This window comes from Rhamphochromis longiceps, linkage group LG13 (genome assembly GCF_057381845.1).
Source record: "Rhamphochromis longiceps isolate RC_006_pf linkage group LG13, R_longiceps_female_GT1.1, whole genome shotgun sequence".
NCBI lineage: Eukaryota > Metazoa > Chordata > Actinopteri > Cichliformes > Cichlidae > Rhamphochromis > Rhamphochromis longiceps.
Window position 1 is genome coordinate 26,939,224 of NC_140569.1, and position 23,753 is coordinate 26,962,976.

Genomic DNA, 23,753 nt, shown 5'->3' on the forward strand with positions numbered 1-23,753 from the left:
AGAAGCATGCCTTAGTCTATTATTTACACAGCATGTAGCTCCACAGCGTCTCAGGAGAGCCGGTGATAAAGCAGTTTTCACACAGCGTTCTAGATGAAACCAATGTTACATATCAGGCTTGGGCGGGCCGTGCACTGTTTGACGTGAATTACCTAGTGAGTGGTTTTCATTTAGAAAATCAAATTTTTAATTTCTGGATGTATTTAGCAACTCAGAATGACTGTGATTGGCTGGTGGGGGTCATGGGCAGGTGAAGAGTGCTGAGTTTGGTCTTTTTATGTTTCTTGTGTGTTTCTAATTAATAAACAGCTGAATGGAAGCTCGTCTGTCCCACTTTTCCAGTCTCAACACGTGCACGTCAACATTTGGAAAATACATTTATTTACAGAGCTCATACTGTAGAAGTCTAACGTTAGAAGCATCGTGTGCACAACAGTTCAGCCTCTTGAGGAGATCTGATGGGAAAGGTTTAGTCTGCAGATCTCAGAACACCTGTACAGAAGTTGACATGTGCAGGTTAAATATTCCAGGTGGTTGGTTATACAGTGTGTTAAACAGGCTCTCTCACTCAGATTCTCATCTCAGCAATAACTTGTTAATTCAAAGCCACGTTATTTACACATGAACAAAGGAGTTTGATACATTAGGCTTCACGTCTTATAAACCAAACTGTTTTGGTCGGTTCACTCAAATCAGAGCTCTATATTCATCCGTCCTAATATCTCAACATTTCAATACATTTGCCAGAAATTGTGGCTAAACTTGAACATCTCCCTATATTTTTTCCACCGTTTCAAACCAATAAAATCCTACTTGAAGACTAAAAATCAAAGTGTCTGTACACCACTTGGGCAGGACAATACGGCTCGGTATTTGAGTGAACTGACCCTTTAATTTCCATTCAGAAGTGCTGGCTGCTGCAGTGAGTCATCTGTAGTTACCAGTGTCCGAGGTCATTCAGAGAGAAGTACCTGAGTCTGACCTGAGCTGGTCCAAGCTCAGGCAACTGAAGTCCCATCATGGCAGGCCGAGGGGGTGGAGGGTATGAACTGCCTCTAAAATCTGGAGGCAACGGCTTTAACTCAAGTGTCCGTCTCCTGTAAGCGCTGCACTGAATGTTGAGTCAGGCACCCCAAGGTTTTCTAATATATGTATTATCCACACATCACGGCACAGTGCTCACCTGCACTGTGACGGGTGACAAGGCTTCAAGACACATCACATGACAGCGTTTTGAAAAGTAGAGATGAGGAATACTGGACGAAGCACGTGAACAAAGTAAACAGCTGTGTATCAGCTTCTGATCTGCGCTCGGCGTGTTCGCCGTTAGATAATCAGCTGCAGTGGCACAATGACGTGGCGAGGCTAGTTTTCTGTTCTGCGTCAGGATTCACATCATTTTACTGTTTGCTCACGAGTACATTCCTTATGCTCAACATTAGTCTTCTTTGAACATAAGCCACTATCATCAGCCAATGGGGTGCTGCGAAATAAACAATATAAAACAATTTGCATTTTTATAAAACGAATTACACATGCCCCACGTTTTAATTGTTTAAAATATAGTAGGTTTACAATAGTTAACGTGATTGCTGAAGCTCATCCACCCTGCAGTCGTACTCAGGAAACAGGTGTGTGTGTGTGTGTGTAGGTGTGTGTGTGTGTGTGTGTGTGAGACTGTGTGACTGTAACTGCACATCAACTGCTAACATGCTCCAGTCCGCACGTCTCCATCTTCACTTTAAGCCAGCGTCACAAAATGTCAGTGAAGAGTCACACCGGGGCGGTGAGAGGGGCGAGGTGTGGGGAGGAGGAAGAGGTGGTAATGAGGATGACACGATCAAAAGTCTGTTTCACCAGCACTTCCTGCTCACTGAGCTTTCATCCCACCCACCCCCTCAAGCGGAGGCGTGTAGTTCCTCCATCCATCTGTCCTCCCTTCTGACAGCCTCCTTTAGGCCTCTTCCTGCTCGGGGAAGTTGAGGATCTTGCGGTGAGCTTGCCTCAGGTACTGCTGCTGTTTGAAGTACACCTTAAACGCCCCCTTGATGGCCACAAAGGCGATACCTCCCTGTAGGTGGAGGAAAGCAAAATGGTGTTGAAAGTGGACTTAAAGACAGATTCAGCTCAACACATCAAAGCTCTCCCCCCACAGCGGACTCTAGGAGGATTTACTTTAATTTCACACCGACTATCACACACACGACTGCATCTCATAAACAAACATGCAGATGATTCCTGTCTGTTTCCTGCTCAGCTGTGACCAGGAATGCTAGAGCACTTACAGATATTTTGGTTAAAAAGGATCATTCAAGAGTAAAGGTGGAGGTTTCTGGAGAGTGAAGCCTTCCAACCCAAACAGGAAACTGGCTCATTTATGGCAGTCTGTCTGAACAAAGGTGTGTGGATGTCTGAACGGCCAACCTGAATGAATATTACAGTGTATCTAAATAATATTCAAGCCGGGGCTGTTCTTCCAGTATGTGCCTTTGAGCGCAAACAAAAAATGAATCCATTCAATCAGCAAATGTGATGACTCATTAATCGTCACAGGAAGCCTGAAAATCTTCCTTCACTTTGTTTTATATTAGTTGTGATCTTATGGCTGGACTGCTAGGGGCACTTTCACAATTTCTCGAGTACACGGTTAATAACAGACTAAAAAGCAATAAAAATGAATGCTTATAGTGATCGTTTACTCTAAATAAACAGTATTTACTGTTGAAAATTTAAAAGCTAAGACTGAATTTAAACTACAAAAATCTATTTAGAAGAAGAAAAGTGGAAACAATTTTTTGAATCCTGACCTCAATACTAACCATCCAAACCCGCCGAGCTGAGAGCCTTTAGATTAGGCAGGAGTGTCCAAGCTGTCAGTGGTTGTGATTGTGTAAAACTAAACAAACATGGGCTAACTTACTAACTCAAGTGTGTCGGAAAAGTAAACAGAGGCGTCCACACTGGCACTTTGACTAATACAGCATGTGATAAATACTGATGTGAAGTTTCAGTCGTCGCCACTCTGGCTCAACACAAAAGGAACGAAGCACCATCTTGTGGGAATATTCATTAATTGCGCTTTAAAAGTTAATTATTTACAGTGGTGTGTTTTTCTTTTTTGTCTCACAGTGATCGATCACGCCGAGAACAAATAAAGGTTTGACTGATGATGCAGCTCATCTGTTCGCTCTCCTTCCTGCAGGTTTGCTAGGTGAGGACAGAGTGTTCAGCAGTATCAGTGCAGCCCAGATCGCATGAGCCGCTCTGGTTACCTTTCTGTCCTCCCATTTAAGGTTTCTCTTATGTCTAAATGGCTCATACGATGCACAATTAGGCCAAATTAGAGGAGGTCGTTTACTCAATAGTAGGGCTAAAACAAGGGGGTGGATATACTAGTTGTTTGTACTCTGCTCATCGAATCCCCTGCAGAACTATTGCTACCGTCAGGTGAGTCATACGGCGAGTCTGGTTGGACCCACCAGGATGGTCCTCTGCAGGTTCGAGTTGACGCTGCTGAACATGAGCTTCCCCACGATGGTGGCAATGGTGGGGAAGACCAGGGCGCCGCACAGGATCCGTGTGGCTGACACATGGTCTGCCAAGGGGCTGGCCTCTGCGGGGATCCGAGGAACTGGACAGCCGATCCCTGCACACACACAAGTATTAGTTTTATTCCTGCGTAAACCTGAGGGCGCAGCTGCTGACACAGTTGAGTTTCAGAGGCTGAGGATTGATTTATTTATCTGTTTTGTGGCTGTGATGAAGTGAACACCGACCAGCTGCAGTGAGGATTTCTGTGATGGATGAGGAGACGGTGTTTGAGGTGTTAGTAACTCTCCATATTATTTGTTTTTGTCTGAAACTTTTCTGCTATCATCAGGTTATGATAATCAAGTTTCTGACTCAGCTCCTTACATGGTTTTATATTATTGTCCTTGAAAAGACATCCTGTCTGTCCAGCAGTGATGGCTGTTCTTTAGCAGCAGCAGACATTAGAGCATCATCGTTTCATACTGACAGTTACACCTGAGTAAGGTTAGACTCACACAGTGCAGCATACACGTAACAAACACAATATAAACACAGATACACATTCTCAGGATCAAACGTAAGGAGTGTGTCCTGACCGGGGAAGATGCTGTTGAGGATCTGCAGTTTGTTAGAGTACTTCCTCCACAGGCGCAGGACGTAGTCTTCCCAGCGGATCATCTTGCCGAGGATCAGCATGACAGGAATGGTGGGCAGCCCGATGAGAAGGAACAGAGGATCAGCCCGCTCCATAACATCCAGGCCCTCCTTATGGCCGACGACCTGGAGGAGGCACAGGAGATGGTCAGAGTGGCAAACAGCTGCACACAAGTATATACTAGATTTATCTAGTATATCTTTACCTGCATGACAGTGACTGCTCCATATGTGACAGCGGTCCAGTAGATGGAGCCCACCATGATGCCAGCTGCAGCAAAGGGGCCAGCCTTGGAGATGAGGCGGTCAGCCAGGTCCAGCACATAAACCACAGGACCTGATGGAGGCATCACCAGACTTAAGTCACAACTAAGAGAAATATATTTACCTATAACACGTAAAACTGTTGGCTAACATAAATATAACTGTTATCCGTAGTTTTAGAGAGCTACTTCAACCATTACTGCGTACTTCTGACTGAGAATCTGAACTTCAGGGATTATTATCCACTGATCTGATAATCCTCCTAATGTAATGATCATTTTGTGCATCAAAGGTCAGGAAAATGTCCCTCATTATTTTCCCTGACAGCTCAAGTTGTCAAAATATCCTCATTTCCAACCAATTAGATGCATCTCTCTCCCCTCTACAGAAACAGGGTTACTGGGTGTGCTATGCTTGGAGGCACATTACGACAGTGCAGTGACATCAAAAGCAAACTTTCTTCCTCAGACTTTTCCTAAGTTTAAAGCAGGCTGTGTAAGGTGCACGCCTTGTTTTGCAGGTTTATTGACACTTAAGGAGGAGCTTCAAGGGCAGGGCCCACTGAGATTAAAAAGAACTGGGATGCCTCTCGACCAGCATGTAATAAGAAATTAATCTGAAGTTCAAACTTGCCTTTGGAGTAGTGACATCCCTGTCTGACACCAGGAGCAGGACCTTAAAAAACATCTCTGCTGCATTCCCGTCTCTTGCATTCTGGGCCCACTCGAGGGAAATCATGAAATATTTACAGGAAGGCAACCTGATTTCCTCACCCAGACAGAGCCATCCACATCCTATTAATAACTAGCCCAGGAGTCAGTGGGAGGGGAGCGGGGAGGCTGCCAGAGGGACTGAGCGCAAGACAGTGCTGGGCCTCTGTGTGCGTGCTGCTTTGGCACTTGGTAAACTGCAAAATTAGATCCACAGAGCACAGCAGTTTGGGCTTCCAGGCTCTGAAAAACCTACACTCTCAAACACCTTACTATAATATCAGTGTTACACATGCACGGTTCTCATTTCCAGCAGACGGTGACTGAAATCCTACTTCAGACAGAGATACCACTGCATCTCTTCTCTAGTTTAGAAATGAAGCAGTCAAGTTGTTTCAGAAACAGTGCTGAGTCACTGCTCATTATGAAAGCAGGACTTTGTTCAAGAACACCTTTCCTCAGGCCATGTCAGCAGCTCACTGATAAATATATTGCACAGCAAGTAAAAAGAGCCTGATTGACCTTATAGCAGAGGTGGGACCAAGTCATTGTTTTGCAAGTCTCAAGTAAGTCTCAAGTCTTTATCCTCAAGTCAAGTCTCAAGTAATGTCAGGCAAGTCAGAGTCGAGTCTCAAGTCACTGGTGTAAAAGTCCGAGTCAAGTCACAAGTCTGAAACTTTGAATTTCAAGTCCTTTCGAGTCTTTAAAAAAAAAAAAGAAAAAATAATGTTGCAGTTATGCTAAATGTAAATATTAGACCATGTAATTTTAAAATCTGTGTTTTTCTCAACACATGACAAAATAGTGAACTTAGAAAATATACACAAATTGTGAAATTGTACCTCTTTAAAATGCAGCTCAATTAAACCTAGCTCCAAGAATAATTTTCACCGACAGTTCTGAGATAAGCTGCATGTTATTCTTGGATGCGGTTGTAGGACCAGCTTTAAAATCGCATGACAAAAATATCATACACATTAAAAAAAACTGTATCACCAACGTAGCCTGGACAACATTTGCTAGTTAGATGAAGTCAGCTATCTCATCGTAGCATATTTATATGCATATTTATAATCATACGGTTCTTGGAGTGAGTGCACACACTCATGAAGTTTAGTAACTTCAGGTCACTGCAACAAGCCCAGGTACAGTTTACCGCCGGATGGGTACAGGACCTTGAAACGCACCGTGTAGAACGAAAGACCATCGTACGTATCATAAGTTTACCAGTCTCACAAATCGTCGTCATAAATACACATTCGTTAACCGTTTATTAATATAACCTTTGAGCTCAACGGTAATTAATTAGTAGTGGAAATAATTTCTGGTACCCATCACAGAAATGTAGCAGTGACAACAATACTGTATGCTGTAATCGTACTGAGCAATTAGTGATACAAAAAACCTGTTTTATCCTGTGAATAAAAGTATATGTTCTTGTCAATGTACCATAATAACAGAAGCGAAACGCAATATTGTGTCAGGACAATTTACTATTTATGCACAATAAATAAAGGAGCATAGCGCGACAATTTCTGTTCAGCGCCAGACTTGCTTGTAACCTATATCACCAGTTATGTTAAGAAAAATGACGTATTAACTACTAAAAAACACTGACCTTCGTGTAAATGCTTGGAGCAGACTAACCTGTGAGCTGGAGTGTTCTGGGACGTTATATTTGATCTTTGAATGGCTGCGATCCAGGCCATCGCGTCTTTGTTACTTCGGAAACATGGCTCGAACAATTTCTCTTCAACGACGTAATCCGATAACAACCGATCTCTTTACCCGTCGGCTTCCCGTGGCTGTCATGCGACCGGCTATTGCAGTTAATAATACAACAGCTTCTTGACATTTTTGTGTTTCTTTTTATTGCTGTGTGACTGATTTCAATTGAAAGCCTGCGTGCGCTAGTACCGCTTGCCACGAGTTCCCAGAATCCTTTGCGGTTCTACCCGTGAATGACGTCACATTTTCAATCTCTATATAATATGCATGTTAAATTTTATATTTGGGGTAAAATATCAAGTCTTTTCAAGTAAACCGGTTCAAGTCCAATTCAAGTCCCAAGTCATTGGTGTAAAAGTCCAAGTCAAGTCACAAGTCTTAGAACATTTTTTCAAGTCAAGTCTAAAGTCATAAAATTAATGACTCGAGTCTGACTCGAGTCCAAGTCATGTGACTCGAGTCCACACCTCTGCCTTATAGCACAGAAAGCTGCCATCACTTAGAGTTAAGGACAGCTGGGGCGGTGGGTTACAGGCCGTTACTGGGAAAAGGATTACTGCCAGGGCCCAGTCAGGCACAAGGACAGATTTCAAACAAACACCTGAGCAGATACATTTTTGAAGGAAGGGAAAGTGGTGACACATCTCTAACTACAACCTTAACAACATGAGCTTAGAGTAAAAGGACTCGGCTTCCTGAAATAACTCCAGGGGTGCCGTGAGGAGTTTTACAGTTTCTGGACTGGCTTCATTAAATTGTTTGTGCAGCCTGGCCACTATGAGGCTGGTGCCCGTAAGTACCTGCCACACGCGGCATACAATCCATCCACTGTTAGCAGTGCACGTATTTCTACAGCTGAGTGCATTCACTGTGCTGGTCTGTGCTAAATGTCTTTACTGCAGCGCTGCAGTCCACTTGTTGAGGAAAGAGCTCAAAGTGAGCGAGGTGCATTTATCACTTCTAAAGAGTATCTGAGTCTGAGACAGTTTTTAATGCAGCAGCTGTCTCTTATCTGCCAGCAGCCATTTGATGCTTTCAGGCCTCCTGTTACTGCACCCGTGTTTGCCTTTGGGACTGACCTCACAATGCTCGAGAGCATTAATATGCCATATTTTGATGACAGCACTGGGATCTCTTCCGCTTTCTCCGTGCCTAAGCATTACGCCATCCCGGGCAAAGGGGACTAGACTGCCCTTAATGGCTGCTGGTAGCAGATTCCATAATTAAGATTATTAAAAAAGGAGGGAGGGAGAGGAAAGTTAGGAGGGGGCCCCGTGCAACTGCAATACCTCGGTAGTGGGCACGCACATTGGCACGCTGTTCCAGCTCACTTGTTTACTCTCTGGGCTGAGTGTCAGAAAAGGAGCAGCAAGGACACGTCGTCCTCAGGAGTTATATAGCGAGCCAAATTAGCATGATGGGCTAGCTTTGGCTCTGCAGCAGCTGCTGGTGGGAGTGCAGCCAGAACAGCATATAGCTGCCCTGCTCTTTGAAGGCTGAAAAATGACTCTGCCCCCCCCCCCTCCGGGGCTGTAAGCAAGTGAAAAACAATCAAGACCTGAGTTAAGAGAAAAAAATGATGTGTATCTCAGAATCCACCCACTCATTTGCTCCAAGAGCAGGCAGGGGTCCCCGCGCAGAGAGCAATACTGTGACCAAACCCTATCCAGCCTCTAGAAATGAGCTGGCCTCAGTGACCGGTCAGTGCTCCCCATCTCTACCCGTCCACAGATTTAACTCCATCCGCCCAGACTGAATGCTGTTATTGCTGGGCTGGAAAACTGATAGTATTCATTGGGTTCATTAAAACCAGAGCAAACACCGCAAAAAAGGAGTGCATCTAAGCTTTAACAGTTTTTGTGCATTAGGTGACCAAAGATACTGGGTCTCTGTACTAGACATGGCGTTGTATAATAAAGAGAACGAGGCTAGAATAAAAATTATGTGAGAGGAACACTGCAGCAATGATGCAGCAAAACCAAAAGCGCTGTACTCCTCCGCCTTGCTTTGAAGTGGACTAATGCCCAGCGTATCCTGCAGCCAGCGTCTCAAGTCCTCAGTCAGAACAAAGAAAAATCTCATGGAAATTCAAACCCTGACAAAGCAGTCGTGTCAGTAAAAACCCTGCGTAACAAATCCAAATGCTTTGCAAATTCAGTCTGACCCAAGTCTGACGTCACGCGGTGCCACGAATGCAAATCCGTGAATCGCCACTTAATGTTTGCATGTGCTGCCCTGCTGGAAAGGACAACACGGAGGTACATCCTCTCCTCATCACCTAGAAACGCTGTGATTTCATGAATCCATCAGCAGCTCTGCTCATCTCCTCTGTCGCTGTGGGCCTTTGATGAGCTGCTCTGTTTGCTCTTTCCGTGACCCAATTTCACTCCCACTCCTCTCATCCAGACACATCCAACATCCCCGCACACCACCTCCGTCTGACCCTCACTAAAGGGATTTGGGGGTCGGTGGGTGGGTGGGGGTGAGGTAAACTCAACAAACACTGTGCACATAACCAACCACTACTCTACTATCCATTTCCTATTCAAACACCTTCAGCATTTAAAAAAATGCAAAAGTGAAAAAACAAAACCCCTAAAAACACATTTGCCTGCTGCTATAGTACATTGCAGGAAAAAAACGTCTTATGACACACACACACACACACACACACACACACACACACACACACACACACACACACACACACACACACACACACACACACACACACACACACACACACACACACACACACACACACACAAGCTGTGGTGGACAGTGTGCTAACTGCAGCCTATTAATTCACTTCCAACTCTCAACCAGAAATTGGAATAAGTGGCAAAACAAAGTTTAGGCTACTTCATCTGCAGAAATCTTCCCAAAACATCCTGAGGCTAAAACTCCACCACACATCCTCACAGTCTGTCATCTAAACTGAAGGGAAACCAAAGAAAGTTACATCAAAGGCAACACCAACCTCAGCAAATGAAGAGTGATGGTGGCACGCTGTTTCTGTGTCATTCTCCGAGGGCAACGTCACCCAGCAGATCAGAAACGAGGAAGCTCTTTCAAAATAAACCGCTGGCCTATCCATCACCATGCTCTAAACCACTTCAGTATTTGAACACATGACTAAAAAACAAACTGTGGAGTGGGCATCAGGAGACTGAGGGTAAACATTTAGCCACAAGTCACTTCTATGACTGACTTTTTTATAAAGAGCTGTCCAAAAATAACAAGCCGCAAAGCCATCATAATAATACGGCAGTGTGAGAAACACTGATGCAGTCAGTCTAAAGTGTAAATTCCACTGGCGCACTGTACAACAGAGGCTCAATTCATAAAGTGCCTCAAAGCCAGAACATGTGAGACACTAACATTAGATAACAAACATACTTATATATACAAAATTTCAATAAACAGCAAATTCAGATCAAACAGATCCATTAGGACAATTCTGATTTCACAAACAGAACGAGCAGGGCCTGTTACAGCCAACAATCCTAAAGATTGTTTAAAGAGAACTGAAACACTATGAGAAGTTGACTTTATAACTTACTGTATGGATATTTTGTTTCACTTTAACTCAGCTGCTACACATGCTGCACATGGACAAGACGTTACCACGTCAGAGCCCCAGTGAAAGCTAAACTATGATATCCATTTCTATCTGTATTCTTTTTATGCTTTGGGGCAGGGGTCTCAAACCTGTGGCGATTTCCTCCTCTGTCTAATGTGGCTCCCCATAAATCTAGTAACAGGAAAATGAACAATTTCCAACTGAACCTCAACAGCAGTGGCCAAGAAGCTGCAAAAAGGATTGAGAATTTAACTGGTTTAACAATGGTTTTGCAAAGATGCCATTCTTGGCCATTCTTTCCCCGTTCACATATTTTACAAAAATAAATATTCCTGAGGGAAGGGGATCAAACTTGTTTGTTATCCACTGATTATTTTGTCACAATTTCTACCAATTTCACAACCAACCTTGGTAGAAATTGCCCCATATTGGCTGCATGCTTTTGTTGTCTGCAGAAATGTTTCAAATTTGTGAATAAATAAAACTTGGTCCATAAAACTTTGCGCTACTGATTCTTTTTGGGGTTTTTTTTACTTCCAAGTACTGATTAACTGTGCTTCTAGGAATTGAGTCAATACAAATACAAAAGGGCTGTAGACACATTCACATATACCCAGCAACCACATTCCAATAATGAGCTCGTAGATAGAGGTCAGACAAACACTTGAGGTTGGAGAAGCATGCACAGAAGCTCAGCTTAAAGCACCAAAGTGAGTGACAGCACAGCATTGGTCACTATAAATATACATGAACCTGTTTACCAGTTGGGCCCAACCTGTTGCAGGCTAACACTATGTTTGCTTCTGTCTCAAATTTCAACGTCTCACTCTCTATGAAATGGCAATGGGCCAGGGGCTGATGGGTAACCAAGTGACAAGTATACAACTTCAAATATGCCCAAGTCTTCACATCCAGCAGCAAAACATCTAACAGATAAAACCAACTTTCCTGTGATGCAACTGCAGTGTTTTCTGTGAGAGTCATTCACTGTCTTAGAAAGTTATGAAGAGATCTGAGAAAGTGAGCTGTGAGCAGCTTGTGTCCAAATAAGCACAGCTCTGCGTGCTGTATCTTCACTGGTTGAGTCATAGCTTTTGAGAACAATCGAAGCCCTCGCCACTCTGACGTGTCGAGCTAATTGAGGCAGCAGCTGCTGGTCAGTCAGCGAGCACGCCCCTGTTCGTTGTCACAATGAAATGAAACATTTACCCAGATCGCCACAGAACTTATGCTGGATCTCGAGTAAATAAACTGAGGCAAGACAAACTCAACAGTTCCCAAAGTTTGGATACAGTTGCAGGCAGTGACTCAAACAGGAGTTTATTTACATGGAAATTTTCTCTGTAATTCTGCTTTGATGTTGACAACTGCCAGAAAGGCTGTATGAGAGCTCAGCAATACACTATATTAAATTTAGATTTGTGAACAAGAAATTTATCTCAGCTTCTCAGCATGGCGTGGGGCTATAAGTTAACGATCCTTATATTTTAACCATGCTGTACATCACACACTACTCTATAGGATCTAAAGCCTTTCAATTTTAAATGATCCTGAATATACCTGATCCTCATTTTGAAAATCTATGCCACAGACATAAATCACACATAGCTTCAAAGACTGGAGTACTGCAATCACTCAAAGTTTTGCAGTAGACCTTGAAAAACATAGCTGAAGGAATAATTATCCTCTTAATTTCCTCAAGCACAGAATCCTCTCAGCCCAACAAGACAACAAAAGCTAGTGACATTTCGAGGCCATCTCATCACGCTTCCACAAGGTTTTATTTTCAGAGAAATGCAACCCACCCAGTTTGGGAAAGACAATGAGGTATTCTGCATTGCACTGTGGGCAGGCTACGCGTGCTGTGCTGTTGCCTCGCTGTTTCTCGTCCACCCAGCGTTGCAGGCAGGTCTGGTGAACCCACTTGGTGGAGCCGCGGCAGCGACACGGGCGAACCCACTCTGCCGTGCGGTCATCTTCGTCCGTGGCAAAGCACACCCAGCAGCTCCTAAAACAAACACACATGCCCAAATTCAGGATGAGACACTGAAACAAACATGGCTGCAAAAAATAAATAAAAATACTAGCAGCCACCAGCTGTACCCCTCAGTCTCCTAGTAGACACACTTATGCCATTAATTTCAAAATCGTACGTCACCTTGTTCTGAAGTTATCGCATTCACAAGATTTTCAGAAAACTTACTCTGACCTTGAGGTGAAGGTCACTGAGGTTTGAACTCGTGTGAGATTTTTAGTAGATACACCTATGGTATCAATTCGAATCTCCTACATCACCCCATTCTCTGCGCCCCATCAGCCTTGTACAGCTGAAGGGTAAAAGAAAGACATGGTTGTAAATAGAGCTGCAAATATTGATTATTTTAGTAATCGAGTAATCTTATAATCTAATAATTCAGTGTCCAATCTAACAACCCTCAGGTCAGTGGCTCAGAGTTTAATGGCTAATGGTTTGGGGGGGTTTTGGCTTGTGAAAAAAACGTTGGTGTTTTTATATTTTTAAATATTAATGCAATTTAATGAATATAATGTTTTATAATATTTCATTTTTAATCTGAAAAATGTTACAAAAGTCTTGAAATTAATATAGTCTAGTACACCCTGTGCCCCCCTTTAGACTCACCCCTGTTTGCTGCAGGTATCTCATGTAAAATAGGATGGCTGCTGTCAGCCTTCATTAAGCTGTATCATTTAAACATGCTATCAGACCAAGTTATCAGTTCATCTGCATATTTTAATACAGCTTCTGGAGACTTGGTGCAGATTTTTCTCTGTGTAAAACAAACGGCAGATGATGGAGCAGCTACAAAGTGCTTTGATGAAGGACTCCTGCTAGCTCTTTACCAGTAATCAGAAATCAGCCGATCAATACATAAACCCTATAGGCAAACAAGCTGCAATGCTGACTGAATCAAGCATATCTGACAAGAAGTGTTCAATGGACACACAGCAGCTCAAACAAACAGGCCCTTCACCCTGCCATTAGAATACAAGACAATTTCCAAAGGATTGCATTTCAGATCACATCAGTGTCAGCTCCCTTTTCTAACAAGCATTGGTAAAAGAAGCAACCTATGCTCCACATATACCGATTCTCTACTTCCGTTGATCCTAGCCATAGCTACACATTTCTGACTTTGACGCCAGTATTATTCACAATGCTACTCATACACTGAATCAACAGGTCAGTGTTCATTTTGACAGCTGATTTTATTTGAATTCTTTTTAGTTTTACTCAAACTATAGTATTATTATCCTAAATCTAAAGTGATTCAGTTGACTAAAATATAAAGTGTGAAAGCTTGTTGTGTTTTTACTGGTGAGAGTGAATCCACACAGTTTACAAAGCATCTTATTTTCCTTGACTTCAAATGTGAAATGTGGGTATATCTCCACTCTTCTCTTCCTCCCCAAGCTTGTCTTGTTGTTGTTGTGAGAAAAAAAAAGTAATTGATGAAAACTATGACAACGTAATTCAAGCCAAACCACATTTTATACCGTGACATCTTCCTTCTCTGTTCCCTTACATACAGAGATGGGAGTAAACCTTCTCTTTACCTCTTAGGAAGGTTCTGCCGGTCTTTTACAACCTTACCCTCCTCCACTGCAAAGCAACGCAACATGTGCAAGCCAATTTGATATCGAACTTCCCTGACCTTAACAAAGCACATCACCTAGTGTGACATATTGCATTTCCATAATTAATCAGCAACGTGCGACTGGCTGGATGGGTCACCACCAGGGTGTCTCACTGCATATAGCTCAGTTTGAGAATCCGCAGAACCTTACTTCAGCTGCCATCAACTCATGAAAACCTTCACAGGTTAGATCTGAATAATTGATGTAAGTAAATCAACAGCATGTCTAGAGTCTCGACTCCGCCAAGTTCAAGGGAGTTCTACTGGTTCTCCGGTTGCAACAGTATACTGGTTTTCAAGTATTAACATGATATGAAACTTGATGGCTATCATACCATGAACATTTGCCTATGAACAGTATCTTGCTGTGCGCATCTCCTTTCCTCATTGACAACCTGTCAAACAACTTGCGCCACACATGCACATCCGGAGGAGAAATGTCAGCAAGAAACAAGGCTGATGCCACCGATCTGCGCTGTCCGCCTGAAAAGAACCTAAAAGCAGAGGCAATTACTTTAGATATCCCAAAATAATCAGCTCTCGTGGATTTGTTTATCGGAGAGAGGGGGGGTCCTTCCAAATTATTCCTCTGTGTAATACTGTGATACTGTCTGGGGTACATATCATATCATCAAAATATACCGATTATGGTTTTCTAATCATCCATCCATCCACTTCCGCTTATCCTTTTCAGGGTCGCAGGAGGCCTGAGTCTATTCCAGCTGTCTTAGGGCGAGAGGCAGGGTACATCCAGGACAGGTTGCCAGTCTGTCGCAGAGCTAACAGATAGACAAAGACTTCTATTTGGCAGTTTGCAGAAATGAATGAAAACCACTTAAAATGTGGTTTTAAAAACTGGAAAATGTTTAGGTTTTTTTTTAAACTAGCCTGTTGCCAGGCGATCCACTGGTTTGGTAGCTGACTGCTGCCTGTGACCCATTTGTGTGTGAGATTTATGATCTCATTTTCATAATTACTCTGAACCTTGAACAGCTGGCATTTCACTGGATGAATGAAAAAATGATTAGTCTACACACACCTCCCATAAATCTCTGGCATACAAAACACTGATTAAGAACGCCCCCTTCCCACCCATAGTTTGTGATGATCTAATTTTGGTATCATTCACATTATGAATTATTTGTGCTCAGAATTCTAGCAGATTACTTTCCAAAGGTCAACCCAACAGTAAGACACCTAACCAAAGCACACTGCAAAAGAAGGTGCCTGTGTCTGACCTGATAAGCTGTAGCTGCAGTTTACTCTTCCATTTCCTGTTTTTAAACCACAGGTATAACAGGAACAGGGAAAACCTGTTTACTCTCACAAGGAAGTAAAAAATGTTTCTTACACCAGGAATTTTAGAAACACCCCCCCCACCTCAGCTCCATTTGTTGAATCCCTTCATGGCATGCAGAAGTACTATTTTTTTTTAAAAGAACGTCATTGCATGCATTGCAGGGATGAAGCATGGAAACAATTGTGACTTTCCTTAACTTTAGTCAAGAGAGGGGGAAAGTAAAACTGGTTAGCTTAGAGCGACATTTTCCTTGTTGACCACCACTAGCAACACTCAGCATATCCCTATGTAACACCATAATGGATGCCAAATCTGTGGACTCCCACCACCATACTGAGAGCTAGATGTGCTCTGTCAAAGACAGCATGACCAACATTTGAATTATTTGCTCAGGTAGCTACCTCCAATGAATTATTTGTCAATACCCCCCTGGTGTTGAATAAAATATGACAACGCAGGAGAGGACAGTCCAGGTCGAGGTGATCAGATGACATGTCAGTGAGAATGTGTGGTGTGATGGAAACATCACCCCCCCATTCAAGATCATATCTACAGTCTTTACTGCGGTTCACCCTATAGCTGACCCCTCCCTATGTATGTGTACTGGCATCACACTACTCAATTGAATTCAAATAGGGTTCTCGCATTGATCTGCAATGCAAAACTGAAAAAAACAAATATAAAAAATGCATCATAGGAATTTATGTGCGACACCACGGGATCTTCAAAGACACTGCAGACTGAAAATGAGGCTGCCGTTTAAAAAAAAAAAAAAAAAAAAAAAAAAAAAAAAAAGCGATGATGAGACGCCGAGTAGAACGGTGGACAGACGTCTCCACAGAAACACGACAGCGGAGAACAAAACCCATCTCTACCTTAGATTCACTGGCTCTTGTTCCTGTAACCCAGCCCCAGAGCATGACAGAACCTATTACAACAGCAGTGAAACACTATCTTCTGTGCGAAACCTTAATCTCTGGCTTGCCGTCGCCTCAGCCCTGTTTAACAGAACAGTCAGCCAGATAAGCCAAAATGACGACTGCATACTGAGAAATCCTGTGCAGTCTGATATATTAAAAAAAACAAAACAAAAAAACAAAAAAAAAAACAAAACAGGCTTGTATATCAGAATGCAACAATTTTCTAAATATGTTAACCCGATATGCAATGAAAAGATCAATTTTAAATGTTGAAACGATGATGTAAAATCTGCAGATTGACATGCTGAATTATTGCTAATAAAGTTGCTGAAGGACTTTCAAGAACATAGAGACTCGATGATGGCGACGTGCCTGAAATCCACTGAAGGAAGGTGACCTCCTGTATCACCAAGTTATTTACATGTTAAACAGGCAAACTCATGTGGGTCTCTGCTGTTTTTACAATAAAGCTTTAATCCACCTAATGCACAGAGACTGCTTTGAAACTTCAAGGGCAGGCAAGCAGCAATGCATATTATCATTTTTATTTCGGCAGTTATTTTGAAAACCCTTCAAGCTCGTGGGATCAAAAGAATGTGCAGCACAGAGGCACTGTGGACACTGTCACGCGTTTCACCTCAGCTGTGGATTTTATTCTGATAATAGAAGAAAGCTCCAAGATGACACAGACATGGCCATGATGTGATTGACACTGAGATATTAAGGCCACTCTTAATATTAGTATTAAGTGTGACTTTCTCATCGTCTCACAAGCCAGGCTCCTGTCCTCAAGAAGAGCATAAGCCACCCCACAAAGGCTCCTTTAACTCAGCAATGATCATGTGGCTGTGGGAAATCACAATGTTGTCTTGTCCAAGCTGGTCAAATAACAGCTCAAAGTGTTAGTATTGCATTAAACTTTGTGTGTCAGTATCAAGTTAACCCTCTGGGGTCAATAGACGAGCCAGTATGTCCAAATCACATACCCAATTTAAAATTCCATAGCAACAAGATGCACGCCAAGTCTCCATTTCAACTTGTGTTGAAAGTGCAGACTTCAAACTACATGCTAGTTTTTAAATTCTGTATGTATAAAATGCTTTTTTCTGAATACTATCGCAACGGTAAATACGGCATTTTGTAAGGACAGCGAGTTCTTGCGAGAAAAACAAAACAAAAACACACATGACGCCTCTTTTCCATTTGTGGAAAAATTTACAATGTCAACCAATCAAAAAAATAATAAGGTGACACGTGACATTTGGTTGTTTAGGAAGAGTGATGGCAGTGAGAGAGCGAGTGAGAGAGTAAGGGATTTGGATAGCGATTTTTAAGACGAGAGAGATTTGTGACGTTTGGTGTGTTTGGAATATTGCTTGTGTGTTTTGTTGTCTTGTGTATTCAGTGTATTGCGGTTGTTTGAGTGTCAAAACAATGAGGGCACTACTTTCCAGCCAAAAAGCCACCAAAGGCAGATCGCAATGTAAACGCTGTTTCCAGGAGAAAAAACACGAGGTGTGTTGTCAGGTCTTCAGGTTTTAGGCCTTTCATGTGCTCTTAAATTTATCTTTTAAATTTATATTTGCATTCCAAGTTATGAAAACGATATGTTAAACATGTTTGTGGTTGAGTTCTTTGCGATTTTAGACCAACTGTGTTAATGCAGTATACCAAAACGAAAAAAACATAAGGGTAACTTCACACATGTAAGGTTGTGCTGAAAAGAATAATATCAAACAAGGCCGCGTAAATACTTTTAAAGGTGAAATATAAATGTACTATCAAAAGTAGTGAAAAATAGCCAATTAAACCCTGGACGCCAGAGGGTTAAACAAGTCATTAGCTGGAATAATGACTCTAAAAGTCTCCATGGTTTTAGAGTGATGGGTCTTTAATAAACAAGTCTGATAACATAACACAGTGTCCTCCTTTCAATATTGTGCAACTGAATGTAGCAACTTCAGCTTCTAAAAATACCAATACCAATCAACACTTCAATGACAGTCTCTGGAAAAACATTTCAATCATTACAGATATTTTATTAGTCTGGGGCTTATTTATATTAATGTCCAGTGTGTAAGAGTCTGACCTGAAACACAGCAGAATCTCAAATTTAAGCAAAGTTCACTTCAATGAAATATCAAACAAAGAAACTATTACAACATGAGGGCACTACCTAAGAAAAAAATGCATGTGCTTTTAGTATCGCCACAAAGCACTGTGATCTGTGGTGTACGACAAAGCAAAAGGACTTCATGCTTTAAATAGCCTTTGAGTGGCTTAAAGTTAACACACACACAAAAAAAAAAAGCCAAGTGGTGAATTACTCCACTTTATTAATAAAAACCTTTTGCAGTGACGTGCCACAGATTCAATGTTTAAATGTAATTTTTGATGGTACATAAAAAGCTATGAAGGCTCAAACAGCACTGAGAAAGCATTGCTTTGGGGCAAACAACATATACAGGATATTCTCGTTAGTTTGTGATAGAGCTGGGCGATAGAACGATAACGATATGTATTGCGAAATAAATTTTTCTCGATAGAAAAATTAAACTATTGCGATAGACCTCGCCGCTCTTGTCCTCTTAAAATGAAAAAAATCTCATATCGCCCAGCTCTAGTTTGTGATTTAAATAACTCTGCCTGTTATCTAAACCAGCTATCTTAAAATGTGGCATGAGCTTCCACTGGCATTAATGCTGGCTAATACAGCTTATTTATGCAAACTGTGGGTTACCAAGGAAAGACATGCTGACCAGCCACTGATTTGTTTCTTGGAACATGTCATTAATCTACTCCATGCAAACAAAATAACAAAGTCTCTGCAGTTGTTTTCCATTAAAAGGAAAAAAAAATCAAATCATCACTCAACCGTTTGAAAAGGTCGAAAAAGAGCCTGCAGAAGCTGACAATGTTCCATATTAAAACTGCAAAATCATGACTGTAAGGTCAGTTGTTCTTAGCGCACGCACAGCACATATTTATCGACCCATTCACGCAGAGATCAATGGGGTCAGCAAGAAAAGAATAAAACATGTAGGTTCTGTATAAATAAATAAATGTGGATTAAAATGTGCTTCCTACTTCCATTTGTGAAACACTGCATTGCAGAGGCAGCTGGCTGTTTGTGGCAGGTCCAGATAAGAGCCTCTGGAGCCTCATGTTTGTCAGTGATAGAGGCTGGGTACACAACTGTCTAGGAGTAAGCAGACATGACATACATCTTCCTGCCTTTGGCTACTCAAACATTGCACGGGTTATTGCCTCTGCTACGCACCAGCAGCACACAGCTAAAGCACGTTTCACAATGATCATGGGCCCTTCCTTTCTTTCTGCCACTGTACTATGTTCCTGGGAAATGATTTCAAAGTCCAATGTTCAATATTGACTCAATATTGCTGCGTTACTTGTGTGCCAAGTCTTTTACAGACAGCATACGCTATTTTAAAGGAAATGGCACGCATCACCTCACCCCCAACAAACAAAGATTCAGGTCACACATGCCGCATGAGAAGACTTGGAAAGCGTGTCATGTCACTGTGACATAAACAAAGAAGTTAATCATACCCATGAACGCCTGTTGTGTTTTTACATACTGAAGAAAAAAAAACAAAAAAAAAACACAGGCAGTCTGATTAGTAATAAAAAACATTTAAGATTCACCAACATCCAATTTAAAAACATAACTCCCTCCTTTCTTGAACGATAAGATTTTATCACAACTAACAATATATAGCACTCAAGGATTTGTCTGTGTCCTTTACTTTTGTGTATTGCCAATATAAGCAGAGGTAAGATGATAACTTGCATGACTTGGCCTTTTTCACAGACATTTTGTAACCCTAACAAAACACTCCTACAAATCTCTGACTTGGATTACTTTGTATTTCAAAACATATCACAAAGCAAGTGCTGTTGTTGACCGATCTTTCTGGGCAGATGAGATCCCAACTCTGAAAAGGTGATTTAACTGATGGCCGCGAGACGCCAACTACCCACTCAGGTTTGTTCAGCTGATTAAATTTTTACTAGAATTGTTGAATTGAGTACAGTACGAATAAAGGCCACCAAGTCAGTAAACTAAAATAGAGTTTTCCCTATTGTACATATGCAGGGGTTTTTAACTAAAAACTTGGTGATGTAAGAAATCACTGCAAATGAGAAAGTTTATCTGGCAGCAGGAGCCAAACCTACACGACATCACATCAACCCACGGCCACCAACACAATGCTCCAAACACATGCAAAATTTATACTTCTTTTGTGTCTCATTAAATGTCTCTTAGGCTACGTTCACACTGCAGGTGAAAACGCATCAAATCCGACTTTTTTGACCCTATGCGATCCATATCCGATCATCAGCACAAATCCGATATTTTCAAATCCGACCTGGGTCACTTTTGTATGTGGTACTGAATCCGATACATAGCTGGTGTTTTAGAAAGCGACTGCTGTTTGAATGGTCATGTCGCATGAAATCCGTCTTTTACGTCACTGACACAAGACAGACGCCAATTATCAGCGCCCAAGAAGACATCGTGAACGCTTCCTGGCCATCCAGTGTAGATGTCAGTGAAACTGTTGGGAAGACAATGTTGGAGAAACGTGAACATTTTATTTGTACTGTATAATCTGCAGATTCTGACAGAAATCTGCAACTATCCTTTGAAGCACTACTCCTCTCTAAAACAGCAATAACGATAATTATTAGGCCATATGTAAATACCAAAATAACTTTATAACTTAAAGCAAAATTGGGAAACGTAAAGTCCGAAACAAGTCTTTATATTAAGGGCCATCAGTCAATACTGTTTGCTCTGGGTCTAAACAGAGTGTGACGTCTTCTTTTGCGCATGCGGGCCGCTTTGAGGGTTCACACTAGAGCGTGTTTGCTGTTACATTTTATTTGTAGTGTGAACAAGCAGACAAAAAAAATAAATAAAAAAATCGGATTTGATCAAAAAATCGGAACTGAGCATTAAGACCTGCAGTGTGAAGGTAGTCTTACAGTATATAAACCTGTTAGGCGAGTTAAGCTTTAACCTCATTACTTAAACTACAATATGGTAGGTATTTGCAAAGCAAAAGTATAGCTGCTTTGACAGGGAAATTGTTTAACTTCTGTTTTAAGAATTGCATCATGAATTACACTTTGCCACGTAAAGTTATCTTTTCTCTTAATCCTTTATAAGCAATGACTAAAAGCAATTCGAAATGCTGAAAGTAAGATAAAAAAAACAAAACAAAGTTGAACACAAGCTGATTAATTCTTTCCTGAAAAGGAATTAACTTGTCGTTGCAGGAGTTTGGCAGATCACAAATATTGAAAATGCCTTCAAGGTGAGGATCTGAAGGCAAACTATAGGGAAGCTGTGTCTATACTAGAGAATAAAAGTACCTTTGATAAAGTGTAGACCTCATACAGCTTCAAGTGAACTAAAAGCTTTCTATTCTGTGGCTTTACACTCCATAATGCCACTGAAGTTCGGCCTGTTGATAAACTTCGACTCTGTCATGATGAAAGTGAAAGGAGACCCTTTTTGACCAGAATGCTGCCTGACAGAATCCATGGTTGAACTTCTTCTTTCTGTTGTGAAATATCCCAGCTATGACATGGCGATAAAGCATTGATGAAAATATGTTTAAGCAGACTTGCTTTGCTGCTGGCTACAGAAACAGCTTCTCATCAGTGCCCCCAGGGTGGCTGTGGCTACAATGTAGCTTACCATCACCAGTGTGTGAATGTGTGTGTGAATGGGTGGATGACTGGATATGTAAAGCGCTTTGGGGTCCTTAGGGACTAGTAAAGCGCTATATAAATACAGGCCATTTACCATTTACCATTTATATCTGCTTCCAATTACGTTTGCGTCTGTTGACGCTGATTGTACAACATAAAATGATTCCCCATGATGTAAGTGTTTTGTATTCTTTTCTTTTATATGAGTGTATATAGTATATGAACTTGTGGAGTTCTGATCTTGCTCCTCAGTTACATTCACGTGTTCTCCTTTTGTTCTACTTGACCGCAAACATTTTAGAGCACCCTGTATCTGATTTTCGCTTTTGTACAAGTACGTAAAAACAAACTTTGTTCAGACATCTTACTAAAGAAAATATTCTCCTCGAAATTAATCAACGTTTCAGCTGCCACAGAAATTACATTCAGTGTCTGATGTAACACAGATAAGCAGGTTTGTTCTGAACTATGAACGTGACATTTTCAGGTATTTTACTGGACGCGGGGTCCTGCCTAAGGGTCAATAGTTAATAAGCCAAATATTTGGACATTTCTCCATGGCCTTATGAATTGTATCCAGTTTGAGAACACAAAAGAACTGGCCATAGAAAGTTAGAGTGATTACTTAACACAATATCCACCAATTCATTGGCAGAGCTAGGAGTCCAGGACTTCCTTTGTAAACTAAAAATACCCTGGCCAGGCAAACTTAATGATATCCAGAGCTGAGTTGAAAGTTCGTGTCCTGTTAAAAAATGATAGTGTCTCACTTAAAGCCTAAATTGGGGGACGGTATTCTGACAATACCATCCCACAATTTTTCTTGACGACTGTTTTGTTTTGAAGTTTAGCTATGTGGCTGCCATTAGCATGCTAGCCCCAAACTTGAACTCACCTGTCCAAATTCTGCTGCATGCCAACTGCGTTCTGTTCCGCCATTGTCGTAGAGGCCAAAAAGGTTCAGATGCTGTCTTCTTGGAGGAAATTAATTGCGTTACAGGTAAAACATTCGAAATTTAGTACTCGTTAATTTGTTGCAGCTAAAGTCGACGTAGAAAACCCCCCACAAAAAAACAAAAAACACCTGCTAGCAAGTTAGCTGTTGAACTAATGCTAACAAGCTACATAGGCCTTCGTCGAGATGCGGCGCAACACCCGCAAACGAACCGGTATTTTTTTTAATCAAAAAGATATTCCTCCTCCGCCGCCGCAGTCTACGTAACACTTATATGCGTTCGATAGGCTATTTCGGGCAAAATTCTTCTTTACATCTGCCACGGCCTCGTTTGGCGTGACCGTTTGACTCCATTGACAGGCTGTCTCTGAGGTAACGCAAAGACACCACGTCGGTGCGCATCTACGTAATCAAAACAAAGCAAGCGCCGCAAAGGCGAGCATGGGAAATGTAGTTTCACAATGTCCCTCTCTCTCTCCTCTCGCTTTCTTTATCTCTTCGCCGAATGCCCAAATAAAAGCTCTGAATCATCTCCAGAGTTGTCAAGAAAGACTATTAGAGGTGTATAGCCATCACTAGTACGCACTGCGAATGTAGTTATTCCCGTACGCACATGCGTGTACGCGAGTGTGAACCACGACAAATGCAATAATGTGACAAATACGGTCCAATAATCTCAGAGAGGAAACCTCATCCATAATGTGATTGCG

The 23,753-nt window shown here is 41.8% G+C and overlaps 1 protein-coding gene across 1 annotated transcript; it reads right to left on the bottom strand.

Moving 5' to 3' along the window:
- Window positions 1-377: 377 nt before the first annotated feature.
- marchf5 (membrane-associated ring finger (C3HC4) 5) lies at window positions 378-23,431 on the bottom strand. The gene is made up of 6 exons (XM_085428810.1): window positions 22,984-23,431; window positions 12,276-12,478; window positions 4,392-4,522; window positions 4,128-4,311; window positions 3,480-3,646; window positions 378-2,071 (listed from the first exon to the last, which is right to left on the bottom strand). The coding sequence occupies exons 1-6, from the start codon at window positions 23,025-23,027 to the stop codon at window positions 1,955-1,957; spliced, it is 846 nt and encodes a 281-aa protein (XP_085284936.1). The 5' UTR covers window positions 23,028-23,431; the 3' UTR covers window positions 378-1,954.
- Window positions 23,432-23,753: the final 322 nt, after the last annotated feature.

Bases quoted from the DNA above. Each gene is read 5' to 3' on its own strand.
- marchf5 (XM_085428810.1), bottom strand. From the start codon at position 23,027: ATGGCGGAACAGAACGCAGTTGGCATGCAGCAGAATTTGGACAG. The intron at 4,523-12,275 runs GTGGGTTGCATT...TGCCTCCATCAG, and splicing joins CATTGTCTTTCCCAAACTGG to GTCCTGTGGTTTATGTGCTG. The intron at 4,312-4,391 runs GTAAAGATATAC...TGCCTCCTCCAG, and splicing joins GAGCAGTCACTGTCATGCAG to GTCGTCGGCCATAAGGAGGG.